This window comes from Lepus europaeus, chromosome 12, assembly GCF_033115175.1.
Source record: "Lepus europaeus isolate LE1 chromosome 12, mLepTim1.pri, whole genome shotgun sequence".
Classification (NCBI taxonomy): Eukaryota; Metazoa; Chordata; class Mammalia; order Lagomorpha; family Leporidae; genus Lepus; species Lepus europaeus.
The window spans coordinates 69,849,468-69,866,719 of NC_084838.1; the positions used below are offsets into that span (position 1 = coordinate 69,849,468).

Sequence of the window (17,252 nt, forward strand, 5' to 3'; positions counted from 1 at the left end):
CTTGGGTCCTGCACCCCATGGGAGACCAGGAGAAGCACCTGGCTCCTGCCATCGGATCAGCGTGGTGCACCGGCCGCAGCGCGCCAACCGTGGCGGCCATTGGAGGGTGAACCAACGGCAAAAGGAAGACCTTTCTCTCTGTCTCTCTCTCTCACTGTCCACTCTGCCTGTCAAAAAAAAAAAAAAAAATAAGAAGAAATTCAGTCTATAATTTATATGCTTTTCTTCATAATTCCAAATGACTTTGTGATGAAAAGGCCTGTTGCTACAATGTTATGTTGAACCAATTATAATTTATACTGCTATAATATTGTATGTTTGGGGATGAAAACATAAGGCTTATTAACTGTCTCCTGCATTTTAACTTCATTAACTGGTTTGCTTTTGCACAAGATAAAAGTGGACAGTTCTAGAATGTTTTCAGTTTGAACAATATTTAACTCCTATTAAATCTGGCTTATACTGACACTTGTGATCCTGAAACTGAATTTTCTATAGAAACAACAATGGATTCTCTAAGAAAGGCATGACATTAACGTAAGAAAGCCAGTGGTTTTACTTACTCTCCTCTCCACACACACACACTCCATAGTTTAAAACCAAATGTTTGTGAGAAAGCTGGCTCATCATGCTTGCTGCTTCAAAGAAAGACTAAAGGAAAAGAAAAAAATGGAAAAAAATAACTGATTTCTATCTATAAATATAATGGTTCAGAAACATATTCTCTGCCCTAAGAGAAATATATTTTCCCCTATTCTTAGCAAGACAATAGATTATAGAACAAAATGCTTGGGTTTTCATGTACAATCTTACAACTGCCATAAATCTTGATGTTAGGGCTTATCTTCAGGAAGCCTGGAATATGGAGATAGTAATAGGAGAAGAGTGCACTGTGTAAGTCAAACAGGCATAGACGTGGGTATTTAGCCTACTGATTTAAGAGACTGGTTAAACATCTATATCTCCTATTAGAGTACCTAGGTTCCACACCCTACTCTAGCTTATGATTCCAGCTTCCTCCAAATACAGATCCTGGCAGGCAGCAGTGATAGCACAGGCAGGGGTCTCCTGGTACCAATATGGAAGACATGGACTGAGTTCTGGTCTACCAGCTTTGGCCTAGCCCCAGCTACCATGGGCATCTGATTTGCTCCTTTTGATTCTCACATAAATAAAAATTTGAAACCAAAAAAAATAAATAAATAAACCTGGCTTAGACCACATAATACCTAGAACAGAGATACATAATAGAGATAGCGATATGAGACTGCTACAGATGCAATTAAGCTTTCTTTTTAATTTAATTTTTATTTTTTTATTTTTGACAGGCAGAGTGGATAGTGAGAGAGAGAGAGACAGAGAGAAAGGTCTTCCTTTGCCGTTGGTTCACCCTCCAATGGCCGCCGCAGCCGGCGCGCTGTGGCCGGCGCAGCATGCTGATCCAAAGACAGGAGCCAGGTGCTTCTCCTGGTCTCCCATGGGGTGCAGGGCCCAAGCACTTGGGCCATCTTGCACTGCACTCCCGGGCCATAGCAGAGAGCTGGCCTGGAAGAGGGGCAACCGGGACAGAATCTGGTGCCCTGACCGGGACTAGATCCTAGTGTGCCGGCGCCACAAGGCGGAGGATTAGCCTGTTGAGCCACAGCGCCGGCCGCAATTAAGCTTTAAACAAGATTTTCCGAAGAATGAATAGTCTATGTAGAAAAAAAATATGACACCTATCAGCATAGTGTCATGATCTAAACATCACCCTAACTCAGCTAATCTTCGGGTATGTTTCTTCAGAAGATCATGATCACCAATACTGTGGGGCTCTGGATTAGAATAAATTCATGGGCCGGCGCTATGGCACAGTGGGTTAAAGCCCTGGACTGCAGTGCCAGCATCCCATACGAGCACCGGTTCGAGTTCCGGCTGCTCCACTTCCAATCCAGCTCTCTGCTATGGCATGGGATAGCAGTAGAAGATGACCCAAGTCCTTGGGCCCCTGCACCCACATGGGAGACCTAGAGGAAGCTCCTGGTTCCTGGCTTTGGATTGACCCAGCTCCTGCCTTTGTGGCCATTTGGGGAGTGAACCAGTGGGTGGAAGACTTCTCTCTCTTTCTCTCTCTCTCTCTCTCTCTCTCTCTCTCTCTGCCTCTGCCTCTCTGTAACTCTTTCAAATAAATAAATAAATCTTAAAAAAACAAAAAAAGAAACTCATTAGCTTGTATGTTTTACAGTGACTTCTAATAACACCCCTTTAAAGCATTCTAGGTATCTTAAATGTGTATTTCATCGTGTTTGCTGGTATCTTCCTACACTCAGGGCTCTGGCAACTGGTTGCTGGGTTTTTACTAGATATCATCCCTCAATGACGCCCAGAGACATCCTTATTTCACTCAGAGAGTGCCTTTCAAACTTTTTTTTTAAGTAGATAAAATTGTGGAGGAACTTCTATGGGACTCATAAAGCTCTGGAGGACTAAGTTTGAAACCCCTGCTTAGGATATGAACAGATGTAACAATAGCCGTAACACAATGCTAAAACTAAATGGAATTAAGTCATTATTTTTAAAAGCCTTGGATTTCTTTAGCCCCACCAGAATACAACTTTAGAAAGATATTTGAAATAAACACACTAGGAATATGTTATCTGCATGCAAGTAGATGTTTTTAAGTAGCATAAACTACATGACTACACATACACACACACACACACACAAAACCATACACACCTCTGAATAGTTTCTATGTGCTTTATCCAGGACTTTTAAAAGAACTTCTGTTTCATGTAGTTGACCATAGTCTCCTACTTCTCTTCTTATACCTTTAAAAATTTTTGTAAAAGTACCTTGGCCAAGACTTTCATTCTTTAAAAGAAAAAGGTAAGAGAAAAGAATGAACAAAGATGAAGAAACACATGGGAATTACAGTTCCTTGTTTATTTTTAATACTTTAAATTTCCTTAATTTTCTTAAAAATTTGAGTTAAGAAATAGGTTGTTTCATGAAAAGATTTTTAATTTTTAATTAAGATTTGAAAAGAACTATTTTCAAATTTCTGAAGAGATTATAATCCTATTATTAAAATAATTTTTGTTGATTTCTAAAATGAGATCGTTATATTTTTCCTAAGAAATAAAATATATAAATTACATACAAATTTTTATAATAGTTTATAACAAAACAGTTTCAAAGGTGACATGAACAATAATGTGGGGTAAAAAACAAGAAAGGAGATACTATATTATAAGGACAAAGAAGTCAATAATCAGTATTAATGACTTACAAATATCAAATCTTCATTTCTGATTTTGTGAAACACCATTTGGTTGACATTATTGTGCCTCTGTAAAGTTGGTGAGAGTGGTACATCAGAAACACCATTGGTTCTGAAGACTAGAAGATTTGATTTATCTGAAAAAAAAGTAAAATGCATATATTTGTATGTACACATGAAAGAATACAGAGTACTTCAAAAGATTCGTGGAAAATGGAATTAAAAGGTAAATTTATTTAAGTACAAAAATTTTTCTGAAATCCATGCACATAAAGGATCTTTAAAAGCATTATAAAAATGTGTATGATGAGAAATCTATGTATGGATTTCAAAATTTTTGCATTAAAATCAATGCCTTATAAATTCATCTTCCATAAACTTATTGAAGTACCCACATGCATGTATGTTTCATAAAAACCCACTGACAGTATGAATTGCTCCAAATAATAATCATTTCTTGTTAATTTATTTCAGAGAAAAATGTTTTAGGGATTTATTCATTGAACTCTGATGTATTCTGACCAATACTTTCATATGCTCAAAATAATAACCATTTCCTTAAGAGTTTTTTCAAGACTTAGTAATTTTTAATAAATTTATTATTGGGGCTGGCGCTGTGGCGCAGTGGGTTAACGCTCTGGCCTGAAGCACCAGCTTCCCATATGGGCGCCAGTTTGAGACCCAGCTGCTTCACTTCTGAACCAGCTCTCTGCTATGGCTTGGGAAAGCAGTAGAAGATGGCCCAAGTCCTTGGGCCCCTGCACCCACATGGGAGACCTGGAAGAAGCTCCTGGCTCCTGGCTCCTGGCTTCGGACTGGCACAGCTCCAGCCAAAGCGGCCAATTGGGGAGTGAACCATCGGATGGAAGACCTCTCTCTCTCTCTCTCTCTCTCTCTCTGTGTGTGTGTGTGTGTGTGTGTGTGTAACTCTGCCTTTCAAATAAATAAATATATCTTTTAAAAAATAAAGTTTATTATTTCAAGGGATTTCCAATGTTACTATATATTTTTATAAGATTTTATTTATTTATTTATTAGAAAGGCAGAGTTACAGAGAGAGAAGGAGAGACAAAGAGAGATATCTTCCATCCGCTGGTTCACTCCCCAAATGGTCGCAACATACAGGGCTGGATCAGGCCAAAACCAGGAGCCAGGACTTCTTCCGGTTCTCCCACGTGAGTGCAGGGGCCCAAAGATTTGGGTCATTTTCCACTGCTTTCCCATGTACATCAGCAGGGAGCTATATCAGAAGCCAAGGCAGCCAGGACACGAACCAGTGCTAATATGGGATGCTGGCAATATAGATGGCAGCTTACCCAGCTGCACTACAGCACTGGCCCCACTCTTTATTTTTAAAACACCAAAATTAAAATCCCAAAAGCATATGAAAGTTTTTACTGAAAGCAAAAAATGAGAATTTGAAGACTTCTCAGTTCAATAAATAAGTGAGTGACTGATTTATACTAAGCAATTATCATCTTTAATCGGCCCTTATGCCATTCAGATCTGGCTAAAAAGCCCATGAGAGCATTTCAGGCATGGAAAGCCAAGACACTGTGGCAAAAAATGACCTACATGAAAGATCTCTGTGAGTGAGATCCCAATGGAAAGAAGGGGCCATCAAAGAAGGAGGTACCTTTCTCTGAAGGGAGGAAAGAACTTCCACTTTGATCATGGCCCTGTTTAAATGATGTCGGAGTTTGTGAACTCTAAAGGCTTCCATAGCCTTCGCAGATCATGACAAGAGCCTCGGGCGAACACTAACTTCATAAGTAAGAGTGTCAATGGTTAAATCAACAACAAAAGACACTGTGCACTTGCTCCCTATGTAGGACCTCTTTCCTTAATGAGTTGTACTACAATAATTAATGGTAAAACTAGCCTTCAAACAGTACTTTATACTTTGTGTGTCTGTGTGGTGCAAACTATTGACATCTTTATTTAGTATAGAGTTGATAGTATATAGATAATTAAAAATGAATCTTAATGAAGAATGGGATGGGAGAAGGAGTAGGATGTGGGATAGTTTGGGGGTGGGAGAGCAGGTATGGGGGGAAGAATGGCTATAATCCAAAAAGTATACTTATGAAATTTATATTTGTTAAATAAAAGCTTTATAAAATTCATCATCTTTAAAATGGCATTTTAGCATAAAAGAACAAATCACTAAACCATTCAGTCTATCTGTATGAAAAGATTAATTTGCTTTTGGTGCTGTTTCTTTCATATTTCTTTTGAAATCAAGGTGCTGAAGATAACTCCCACCACAAACACAATACAAAATTTTTAAGACAAAAAAACTCACCCTTTGGCTTTGGGGGGCAGCACTTAGTAAACTGGAAAATTATACTGTCTGAGCGAACAGTTTCCATCTGGTAGCAATTCAGAAGATCTTTAAGATTACTGAAGTTCTTCTTAGTTCCACTAAGATTATACTCTCCATTCTCATTTTTTGTAATCAAACAGTGTTTATATTCAATGACATTTTCTCGCTACATAAGTTTAATTATAAAGAGAAGAGAAAATCACAATGACATCATAATGATTATTCTGACAAAAGGGCTATCATAGAAACAACCAGAAAAAATTTTAACATTCGAATTGTGAAACCTAATATAATAATGGTTATAGTGACAGAGGTGGCTTGGTTCCTCAAAAACTTATTTAGTTAACAATTTTGTAGTCTACAGAAGTGGCTCAAGAATTATTTTATTAAAAGGAAAGTAAGAAAGCCATAACAACAACAATATTATCCTTAATAGCTTTCCATTATTTATAAAATAGTCTAAAACTAGCATATGATATGGACCTTCCATAAACTCCTTTCACCCTCTACCTGAAAACTCAGCCCCTGCCACTCTCAACATAAAATCTATCTTGCATCCATATTAAATGATTTAAGGGGCCAGCACCGTAGTACACTAGGTTAATCCTCGTCCTGTGATGCCAGCATCCCATATGGGTGCTGGGTTCTAGTCCCGGTTGCTCCTCTTCCAGTCCAGCTCTCTGCTGTGGCCTAGGTAGGCAGTGGAGGATGGCCCAAGTGCTTGGGCCCCTGCACCCACATGGGAGACCAGGAGGGGGCACCTGGCTCCTGGCTTCGGATCAGTGTAGCTCCAGCCATTGCGGCCATTTGGGGAGTGAACCAATGAAAGGAAGACCTTTCTCTCTGTCTCTCTCTCTCTCTCACTATCTGTAACTCTACCTGTCAAATAAATACGTAAAAATCTTTTAGAAAATTAAAAACAATGATTTAAATAATTTCAAGCAAATGCCTTACCACTTCATTCCTTAATAACTACACATGTTCTTTCTCTACCTATGAGTATTCTCATTCCTTAAAACTCAGTTTAAGTACCCCTTTTTCTATGAGTCCTCTCCAACAATACTTATTCCATTCATAAAAGTTAACAGCTATTCTGCAGCACCAGTATTGTATCTGTATAATTATTCTCTAGTATGGCATTTTAAACATTTTATGGACTTTTAACACCTGTTTTATGCACTATGAACCTATTCATCCATCTACTTTTTGAGCTAATTTTTTTAAACATATTATTCCTACTTAAAGACATTTATAAAAAAAAAATCTGCCAACAGCCCAATCTCAAGTCCTTCCTACTCCAAAAGTGTTTCTTAAAAATCATCTACATTTGTCTATACTAGGTACTAACAATGCTCAATTCAATAATTTTTGGTATACTTTTAAATTTTTATTTTTCTGAAAGAAATTTCTTGACATTAGAACATTATTATAGTATATATCTTTCATATTAGCTTGGGCAGTTATAGTAAATACTAAGCATTTTTTATTTAATAATTGAATAATGAACTTTCATATATATAATAAGAGTAAGAAGATACTGTGAAACTACGATATATCATCAGTTTTATACAATACAGTGATGGAGTAACAACCTACCTTCTATATTTACAGATGATCAATCCATTCTCTATATATGTTAAGTGTAAGATGTTGCTTTTATAGAAATTTAAGTAATTCAATAACAAAATCCTTACATTCTCCAATTTTAAAAAGAAATTTGGAAGCTGCTATAAAATTTCTTCAGATTTACACAATGATAGTATCTTTTTAGATAATTTTGAGTAGTAAATAATCTCAGAAGAGATCCAAAGTGATTTGTGTTAATAGTGGTTGTATTTGTTGCAATTTTACACTTAGAAGTATATATTGTAAGTCATTTGGAAAAATCACAAATGAAAAGTGCTATAATGTGTATATTTGTTATTACCATATTTTTCTCCAATTATGTAATCACTACTAGTAAACAGAAAATAGTTTCTGATTTATTTTGTTCTACATTATTTGGTAAAGGCTTCCATTTCTGTGAAAAAGTAGACTTCAAAAGATTTGGTGAAATACCATTAGACTCTCTGGTAACAAACATCAAAAAATGAATGTCAAATACAAATCTAGAAAGACATTATAAATTATTTTATATAAACTCTAAGAATTAAATATTATTTATTTATACAGAATCCTTGAAGTAAATTGAGTATTAAGCTAGTTATCTTAGTTCAGAGCCATAACTTTTAAAGAAAGGAAATACTATTATATATTAAATATGAAGAAGAAAGTATATGTACTAAAACAAAGAGGTTACCATTAATAAATGTGATATACTAACCTCAACAGCGAAGGTCAGAAAATATTTATTAAAGTCCTTAGGACTGCATCGAAGTACATATACTCCAGTCTGATTACCTGCTTTCTTCAGCTTACTGATGGCAAAATCCATTCTAAAGGCAAAGAAGTAATCTGAATAACAATCTAGTAAACACCATGGCATTATGACCAAATGCCATCTAAAAAAATCACGAGTCAAATCTAAAACTCAGAATTTTCAGAAGTCTTATCTAGTTCATGTTTATCATGATAAATTTCAAGGCAAAAAAAAAAATAAAGTACCAAGCTACTTTGCAATAGATTAAAATTATTTTAGGGGCAATTAATTTACTTTAAAAATAGATAAACTTTATTATAAATCAAGAAAAATCACAAAGAAACTTAATTCACATATCTGCCTTCTGTATAAAATCTAAAAACCATACTCACTCCCCCAAAAATTTCATTTAACTATCAGATAGAAAATACTTGTTTATATATCTCTTCTACTGATATACAAATTCATGTTCATTATTTAGTATAATACTAAAATCTAATAGAAGACCCACAATAAATGGCCAGAGACTACTGAATTTTAAAATATACTCAGTGGGGGCCAGTGCTGTGGAGCAGCAGGTAAAGCCCTGGCCTGAAGTGCCGGCATCCCACATGGGCGCCAGTTCAAGTCCCGGCTGCTCCTCTTCCAATCCAGCTCTCTGCTATAGCCTGGGATAGCAGTTGAAGATGGCCCAAGTCCTTGGGCCCCCGCACCCACGTGGGAGACCACGAAGAAGCTCCTGGCTCCTGGCTTCAGATTGGCACAGCTCCAGCCATTGTGGCCATCTGGGGAGTGAACCATCAGAGGAAGACCTCTCTCTCTCTCTCTCTCTCTGCTTCCTTCTCCTCTCTCTGTGTAACTCTTTCAAATAAATAAATAAAAAAAGAAAAAGAAAGATGAAAGAGATGAGAGGGAGGGAGGAAGAGATATTATATTCTTAGAACTGTCCTATGAACTGTTCTGAATAAGTTCTCTTTGAATTAGTATTAACATGAAAAAATATTTTTAAAAAAGGTCAATGGAAAAAATTCAGTTTCTCAGTTACACTAGCCACATTTCAAATGCTAAATAGCCACATGTGGTTACTACACTAAATGCACAGTTACAGAATATTTTCATCACTGCAGAAAACTGTATTACCCCAAAATAATTAGAATTTGCAAATCATATAGTGTGGCTCCTCCACCTATATTGAAATCAATAAAACATAAACTGGAGGTCCTTATGAAGTAACACCTAAGAGTTATTTAAGCATGCATAAACAACTAAACATGGACCAGCTGCATGTATTATACACTGGGACACAGATGGTAAATTATATCCTAAATAATTTAATTATTATGTTATCTGATTATCTGACTTATACTAACAGATTTTTATTTTTAAAAAATTTTCAGTCACATTATGGTAATATTCTTTTCCTAAATGCCTATATATAATTACATACTAAATGCATCACTCTATTGTATATGTGCTGCCGAAGCGAGCACTGCATCACTCTATTGTATAAAATCTTATATCGTTGTCCCTCAACATCTACAGGGAATTGATTTCAGAACTCCCAGCTAACATCAAAGTCCATGGATATTCAAAGATGACATAGCCTCTGCACATAACTATAGATATCCTTCCATATAGTTTTAATAATATCTAGATTACCTATAAAACCTAATGCAATATAAATACTATGGAAACAGTTGCCTTACTATATTATTTGAAAGCATTTAGGTAATAATTTAAAAAGTGGGTACATATTCAGTACAGACACAAAATTTTTTTTAAGTATTTTCCATCTGCACTAGATTGAATATACTGATATGGAAATTGTGGATATGGAGGTTCAACTACATATCTCTTACTTTTAAAAACATTACTTTTAAAGTCTTTATTACTCACGAAATCGGGCCATGACAGTTGCTTTGTATATTTTCAAGCACTGTTGGAGGAGCTACTTCTTTACAGAGGTAATGATGTGCATCTGCGGTTAATCTATAATATCCATCAATTAACGACACAAAAGACAAAGCTTCCTTTAATGAGCTAAGTTCAATTTCCTAAGCAGAGAAAGCAAAAATAAACCATATGTATCATTTTAAAGTCAACTACATGCTTCTTCACTTCCTGTTGTTACAGTAATTCTATACTAATTTTCTACTAAATCACTCACATGTTTTTAAAGCTCTCAATTACCCAATGTAAATTACAAATTCTTTTGTCTGATATTTAAGATCCTCCCAAATATGGGCTTATTATGCCTTACCAGATATAGTTCACTATACATCCATAATTTTACTGTGTTTTCCAATACTCGTAATTAGACTAATATTGCAATTAAGTATCTCAATTATAAATTTATTTAATCTAAAAGTATTAATTAGATATCATGAGTATTTACTTTTATATACCATTACACACAACTGAAGTAAAAGTACTTAGACTAAAATGTTAGGATACATGGCTATGTTATGATTGTATCACCATATATACATTTGTGCAAACATACTCACATGTGAACATTTAATGCAGCATGTTACTGAGTGAAAAAACTGTAAGGATATGGTAAGGATATTAAAAAATGGAACCCTGTGCACTTCTATTGAATGAAAGGGGTGTGGCCATGACAGAAAACAGTATGACGGTTCTTCAAAAAATTACAAATAGAATTACCCATGATCTAGCAATTCTACTTCTGGGTATCTATCCAAGGAAAATTAAAGCAGAGTCTCAAAGAGACATGTGTTTTTACCCACATTCTGAGAAATATTTTCATGGTAGCCAAAAAGGATGGATGTAACCTGAACGTTCATCCAGGGATGAATAGCTAAGCAAATGCATATATTAAAAAGGAAATGCTGGTACATACTATAACACGGGTGAACCTTGAGTACATTATGCTAAGTGAAAAAGCCAGTCACAAAAAGACAGTATTGTATGATTCCACTTATATGAGGTATCTAGAGTAGTCAGAGAGTAGTGTGAAAGTTCCAAGGGCTAGAAGAGGGGGAAATAGAGAGTTGTCATTTACTGGGTATTGAGATTCAGTGTCGCAAGATAAAAAAGTCCTGGAGAATAGATGCACAGCAATGTGAATAAACTTAATACTAGTATATGATTAGAAATGGTTAAGATACGGGCCAGCATTGTGGTTTAGCAAGTAAAGCTCCCACCTGCAACACCAGCATCCCATAAGGGTGTCGGTTCATGTCTCGGCTGCTACACTTTGATCTACCTTCCTGCCATGGCCTAGAGCAGCAGAGAATGATCCAAGTGTGTGGGCCCGTCACCCACATGGGAGACCCAGAAGAATTTCTGGCTTCAGCCTGGCCATTGCAGTCATCCAGGTAATTAACCAGCAGATGGAAGATCCCTCTTTGTGCTTCTCTCCCTCTCTCTCTGTAGTTCTTTTTTTTTTTTGACAGGCAGAGTGGATAGTGAGAGAGAGAGAGAGACAGAGAGAAAGGTCTTCCTTTTTGCCGTTGGTTCACCCTCCAATGGCCGCTGCGGCCGGCGCATCTCGCTGATCCGAAGCCAGGAGCCAGGTGCTTCTCCTGGTCTCCCATGAGGGTGCAGGGCCCAAGGTGCCTTCCCGGGCCATAGCAGAGAGCTGGCCTGGAAGAGGGGCAACCGGGATAGAATCCGGCACCCCAACCAGGACTAGAACCCGGTGTGCTGGCGCCGCAAGGCGGAGGATTAGCCTGTTAAGCCACGGCACCGGCCTAGTTCTGACTTTCTAATAAATAAATAAATCTTTTGTAAAAGTCATTAACATCCTCAATTGTATACTAAATATATTTTAGCAAAATTTTAAAAAGAATAAATAGATGCAAAAAATGCTGAAATAAAATGGTAGTAAAACACATGTAACTGCAGCCAGTATTGTGGAATAGTGAGTAAAGCCACTGCCTGCGACGCCAGCATCCCATATGGGTGACAGTTCCTGCCATAGCTTCTCCACTGCCAATCCAGCTTCCTGCTGGTGGCCTGGGAAAGGCAGCAGAGGGTGGCTCAAGTGCCTAGGATCTGACCACCCACAAGGGAGACCTGGATGAAGCACCTGTCTCTGGCCTGGCTCAGCCGGTGCTGTTGTGGTCATCTGGGGGAGTGAACCAGCAGATGGAAGATTTTTTTCTCTCTCTCTGTCTCTATTTCAAATAAATAAAATATTTAAAACAAACATGTAACTAACATGTCAGTCCAGAGAAATATAATAAGCAAAAAATTACTTTCTTACATCCAACAATTTGTTAGAAAAAATATACTGAGGAAAAGTTAACTACAGTAAATAGCAAAAAAGTGATAATATATCACAAATAAAATTCACCAAGAAACATGATGTACAAATAAAAATAAAACACCCAAAAGTTACTTAGAAACATAAAATAATACTAGGATACAGGAGAAATATAATATATTGCTATAATAAAAAATGTAGCATGAGGAAGAAATGTCAAAGCTTCCTTGCTATAATAAAAAATGTAGCATGAGGAAGAAATGTCAAAGCTTCCCAAATCATTAGATTCTAATAAAATATCAACACAGTATTTGCAAGGAGCTACAAGAAAACTCAAAAAGAAGGTAATGCCACAGTTATAAGCTTAGGATTTCAAATCATGCATCTGGTTTTTAAATAGCCTACCCAACACTGTGACCTGCTAAAGTTACTTAACTGGTTTATACTGTAAATTTAAAATTAAGCTGGGGCCGGCGCTGTGGCGTAGCAGGTAAAGCCACCGCCTGCAGTGCCGGCATCCCATATGGGCACCGGTTCAAGTCGCAGCTGCTCCACTTCTGATCCAGCTGCCTGCTATGGCCTGGGAAAGCAGTAGAACACAGCCCAAGTCATTGGGCCCCTGCATCCGTGTGGGAAGACCCAGGGGAAGCTCCTGGCTCCTGGCTCCGGATTGGTGCAACTCCAGACATTGTGGCCAATTGGGGAGTGAACCAGTGGATGGAAGGCCTCTCTCTCTCTCTCTCTCTCTGCCTCTCCTTTTCTTTCTGTGTAACTCTGACTTTCAAATAAATAAGTAAATATTTAAAACATATAAATAAAATGAAATTAAGCTAACAAGTCCAAATGCATTCCCATAAGGATGTTGTTCAAGTTACCACAGAGCAATGCATATTCCTATTAGAATCAATAAACTCTTTCAGAAATATTTATTATAGATCCACATTGGGGTTGATAATTACTAATTATCCTTTCATCCATTCATGAAATATTTTATCAAGCACATCCCAAACAAGATGCTAGAATTCACTCTGCAAGACACAAGCACACATGAAAATGCAATTCTCATGCTCAAGAAGCCCTATTGGGTAAGAAGTCTAGGCAGTAGGTGTACACTATCATAATTATAAGAACAGGAAAGTGTGCTGAATAAAATGAGTTTCAGATCAGTTATAATTTTAGTAATGTAACTGAAAAGGGCAGAAAGGTAAGCCATATAGGTACTTAAGATAAATGAGCATAACATTAATAGGATGTTTAAGCCAGGAGCTCACAAAACATTTGAGAGAAAAAGAAAACAGGGATGAGCATTTGGCACAACAGTTAAGACTCTGCTTGGGATGCATAGGTTTGAGTCCTGGCTGTACTCTCAATTCCAGTTTCCTGCTAATGTGTACTCACGGAGGCAGCAGGTGATGGTAATGGCTCAACTACTTGGATCCTGCCATCTACAAGTGAGATCCAAATTGATTCCAGGCTCCCATTTTAAGCCTGGCCCAGTCTGGCTATTGCAGAAGTGAACCACCTGGATGGGAGTTCCCTGTCTGAATCTCAGAATCTTTCTCTCACTGTGTATATGTATGTCTCACCTCTCAATAAATAAAAATAAATAAAAAATAAATTTACAAAAAAGAGAAAGAAAACAGAACCAGATAAATAAGACAGAACAGAGTATAAAGGCATTAATTTATTTCCTTTTAATTAAAATGAATGGGATTTCTGAAGCTATGTAAAGAAAAAGGATTAACTTTTCGAAATCAATCACGTCTTATCGTTTAGGTGGGGCCAACCTGGGATTCATCTACATTTTGTTATAGAAGTTTTATATAACATTGTTTTGATGGATTTTTCTCCTTTAATTGGGGAGTATAACTGGTGTTATACATAAATTTATTCATAAGAAAGTTTTTAGTCAGGAATGAGCAGGTAGCTGGCACAACCAAGACTGTAGGGGAGTAACTGGTGCCTTGGCAATCATAAAAATGAGTGACAAATACCTGTGGGAAAATGGTATTTATAGTACTATAAAAAGTGTGACGGAATTAAAAAGTTCACTGATCTGATGTATACATTTAGAGCTATATTTATCGACTAGATCAAAATTCCTAAAACAAAGTAACTTTGGTGTTAAGTTTCTGAAATACTTGATTCTGACAAATGTAAAATGTAGTAGGTATTTAATCATAAATCAAACTTACCAAATTTTTACCATCTTGCTTATGGATAGTTACAACTCTGCTTTCATTTGCACCTTCTTGGTTTGCTTGCTTAATACTGACATCAATAATATCAGGAAAATCACAATATAACTGTAAATCCTATAATCAAAAGCATTTGAAATTAAAAAGCTGGAATTTGAAAGGCCATTTTAAAACAAGACTTACGAAACAGAGAACAATCATTCCAAATTTCTTAAAATAAAGAACTGATAACAAAAAGGTATTCATTAACAATAAACATTAAATGTGATTCCCTCTCCCAAAAATCCAACCCTAAGACTATACTATATCTTCCCATGACTTAAAAATGAGAACATTGAAGGATACCAGGAATCTAAAATTTGATATATTACTTTTCAACCCAATTAACATTAATAGGAATCATTGTTGTAAAATTGGAATTTTAACTAAAGACAAAAAGTAAAAATAAAATCATTCTTTAAATCTACAATAATAATCTAAGAACACAGATATGAATAAATTCAAAACTTGCAATAAAACCTAAAAAAACTAAATTAACAGATATATTAAAATTTAATCATTTATATTTAGTTAACTTTATTACTATGTCTCCCATTATAAATAGTGAAAGAAAAAGAGGAAAAACTACCTTAAGAGTCAGTTTTATAATTCAGTCCTTTTCTGAAACTGTAAGAAAGCTATTACTAATTATTTTATCACAAAAATTAAAATTAAAAAAAAAAAACTGAGAACAAGAAAAGAACTTTAGAAAAACTATCAGTGGGATAAGCACAATTCCAGGTTTCAAATGACTAAAATTACTTTGTTTCTATTGCCATTCTACTTAAATAATAAAGAATGAGAACATATCATTAAGGATTACCTGTTCTGTCAGTGTCTCACTTTCTTTATGTTTCCCTCTTGACCACTGAATTCCACCGTTTCCAGTTATTATAATGGTTGCAAAAATCTCCTCACCTGAAGGACCTCTTCCAGGTTCTTTTACTTCAAACTGCTCTGTGTAGAAGGCAGACTGAAGAGTTTCCAGATTTATAAGATACTTAAGTTTCAAGTTTCTGGCAGTGGCTTTACACTGGCTGAACTGCTGGATAAATCTGCGAAATCTATACCTTATTCGCTTCCTTGTCAAAATATGATAATCTTGGATCTTTGCTCGAACACATTTTGGTAAGAATGTCTTGTAGCTAGGGATAAAGAGCACACACAGAAATAAAAGTTGGAAGACAAATCTAAACAAATTTGAAAGAGAAGTTGCCACTTTTTTCCAAGATACATAGATGCTACAACATAGCAGTCAAGAGGAGTAAGTTGATATAACTACCAAAGCATATAAATCCTTAACATTTCATTTGATGACATGAAAACATATACATACTTTCTGATTTCCCACAAATGTTTAAAATAAATGTTAATTTTCTTCTCTAATGAAATAAAGTCTAGTTAACAGTAAAGTCTCTATAAAACTGTATTATCTCTGATTATCTTGTATACCAGAGATAACAGATTATAAGGTAAATTTTTTTGGCACTTCATGAACTGTGCTGCAAATGATTCCTATAATGCGATACTCCAAAATTTATCTGGATTCTAAAAATTTTTATTTTGTTGGATATTATAGTTCATTATAAATACATATTTTGTTCATATATATTTTGCAGGTCAACTTCAAAAATTCCTCATAATTCCTTTGTAGTCAAACAATTCCACTTAGAAATGTCCTGACTCGGGCCGGCGCCGTGGCTCAACAGGCTAATCCTCCGCCTTGCGGCGCCGGCACACCGGGTTCAGTGCACAGGCCGCAGCGGCCATTGGAGGGTGAACCAATGGCAAAAGACCTTTCTCTCTGTCTCTCTCTCTCACTGTCCACTCTGCCTGTCAAAAAAAAAAAAAAAAAAGAAATGTCCTGACTCTACTATTCTTTCATTTCCATATACAATATCCTTAAGAAGGTATGTAGTTAATTTCTCTGCTGAAGAACATTCCACTACTGAAATACATGACATAAGAATTCCATGCCTTCACATATGCTGATCTTTCTTCCTATCACCCATCTCCTATCTGGTTAGCTCTTATTCATTCCATAAGTCTCAGTTAAATTGTCACCAAGTCCAGAAATCCCTTCCGGACCTCCTTACAGAACTACATTAGATTATCCTGCCTGTGTTCTCATACTATTCTATGCACTACTCCCTACTATCACTTATGACCATCATCCTGTACTTGTTTATATACTACCAGTGTATTCTGGAGCTAGCTTCGGCTGAATGCCAATTATTATATTTTAGTAATTTTTTATCATTAAAATTTGCTCCATAAATTCATGATCAAATAAATAATATTTAAAATGTCAGTAATACACAAATAAAAACTCATAATTTCTTAACTATTTTATATTTTGCATTTTCAATTAATATTTTTACATGTTTTATTTTGATTTGCATTCTACTACTATCTATACCTTTGAGGTTATTTATATCTATCACATGTGAAAGGTCATATGGGCTTGTTATTATTCCTCTCCTAATTTTGCATTCAGTAACAAACACCATGAGACTGGCCAACATGGAGTTAGCATTAAAACCATGGATACTGGGGCCAGTGTCATGGCATAGTGGGATAAAGCACAGCCTATGACACCAGCATTACATATGGGAGCCAGTGCAAGACACAGCTGGGTATGCTATGGGTCCCAAGATAGCGGTATAGCAACAGAATGATCCCAGTCACACAAGGCAAAAGAGATAGTTAAAAAGGAGAGAAGACACACTCCAGAGATAGAGCTGTGGGAAATTCAAGATGGGAAGTCCAGGAGACCAACAACGAATTGTTTGTGATGTTACACAGAAGAACAAAGAGAAAGTATAGAGGAACAAACA

At 36.2% G+C, this 17,252-nt stretch overlaps 1 protein-coding gene across 4 annotated transcripts in view; it reads right to left on the reverse strand.

Moving 5' to 3' along the window:
* JAK2 (Janus kinase 2) overlaps positions 1 to 17,252 on the reverse strand; it is a 114,218-nt gene that overhangs the window by 23,275 nt on the left and 73,691 nt on the right. For all 4 annotated transcript variants that reach the window (XR_009867648.1, XM_062208306.1, XM_062208304.1 and 1 more), the window contains exons 7-14: positions 15,239 to 15,560; positions 14,374 to 14,493; positions 9,844 to 10,001; positions 7,912 to 8,023; positions 5,568 to 5,754; positions 3,272 to 3,399; positions 2,719 to 2,853; positions 564 to 651 (exon numbers count right to left, since the gene is read on the reverse strand). Coding sequence is in view for 3 of the 4 variants with exons in the window: in XM_062208306.1 (XP_062064290.1) it covers positions 564 to 651; positions 2,719 to 2,853; positions 3,272 to 3,399; positions 5,568 to 5,754; positions 7,912 to 8,023; positions 9,844 to 10,001; positions 14,374 to 14,493; positions 15,239 to 15,560 (1,250 nt within the window). In the remaining variant the exon portion in view is untranslated. The remainder of the gene's footprint in view (positions 1 to 563; positions 652 to 2,718; positions 2,854 to 3,271; positions 3,400 to 5,567; positions 5,755 to 7,911; positions 8,024 to 9,843; positions 10,002 to 14,373; positions 14,494 to 15,238; positions 15,561 to 17,252) is intronic.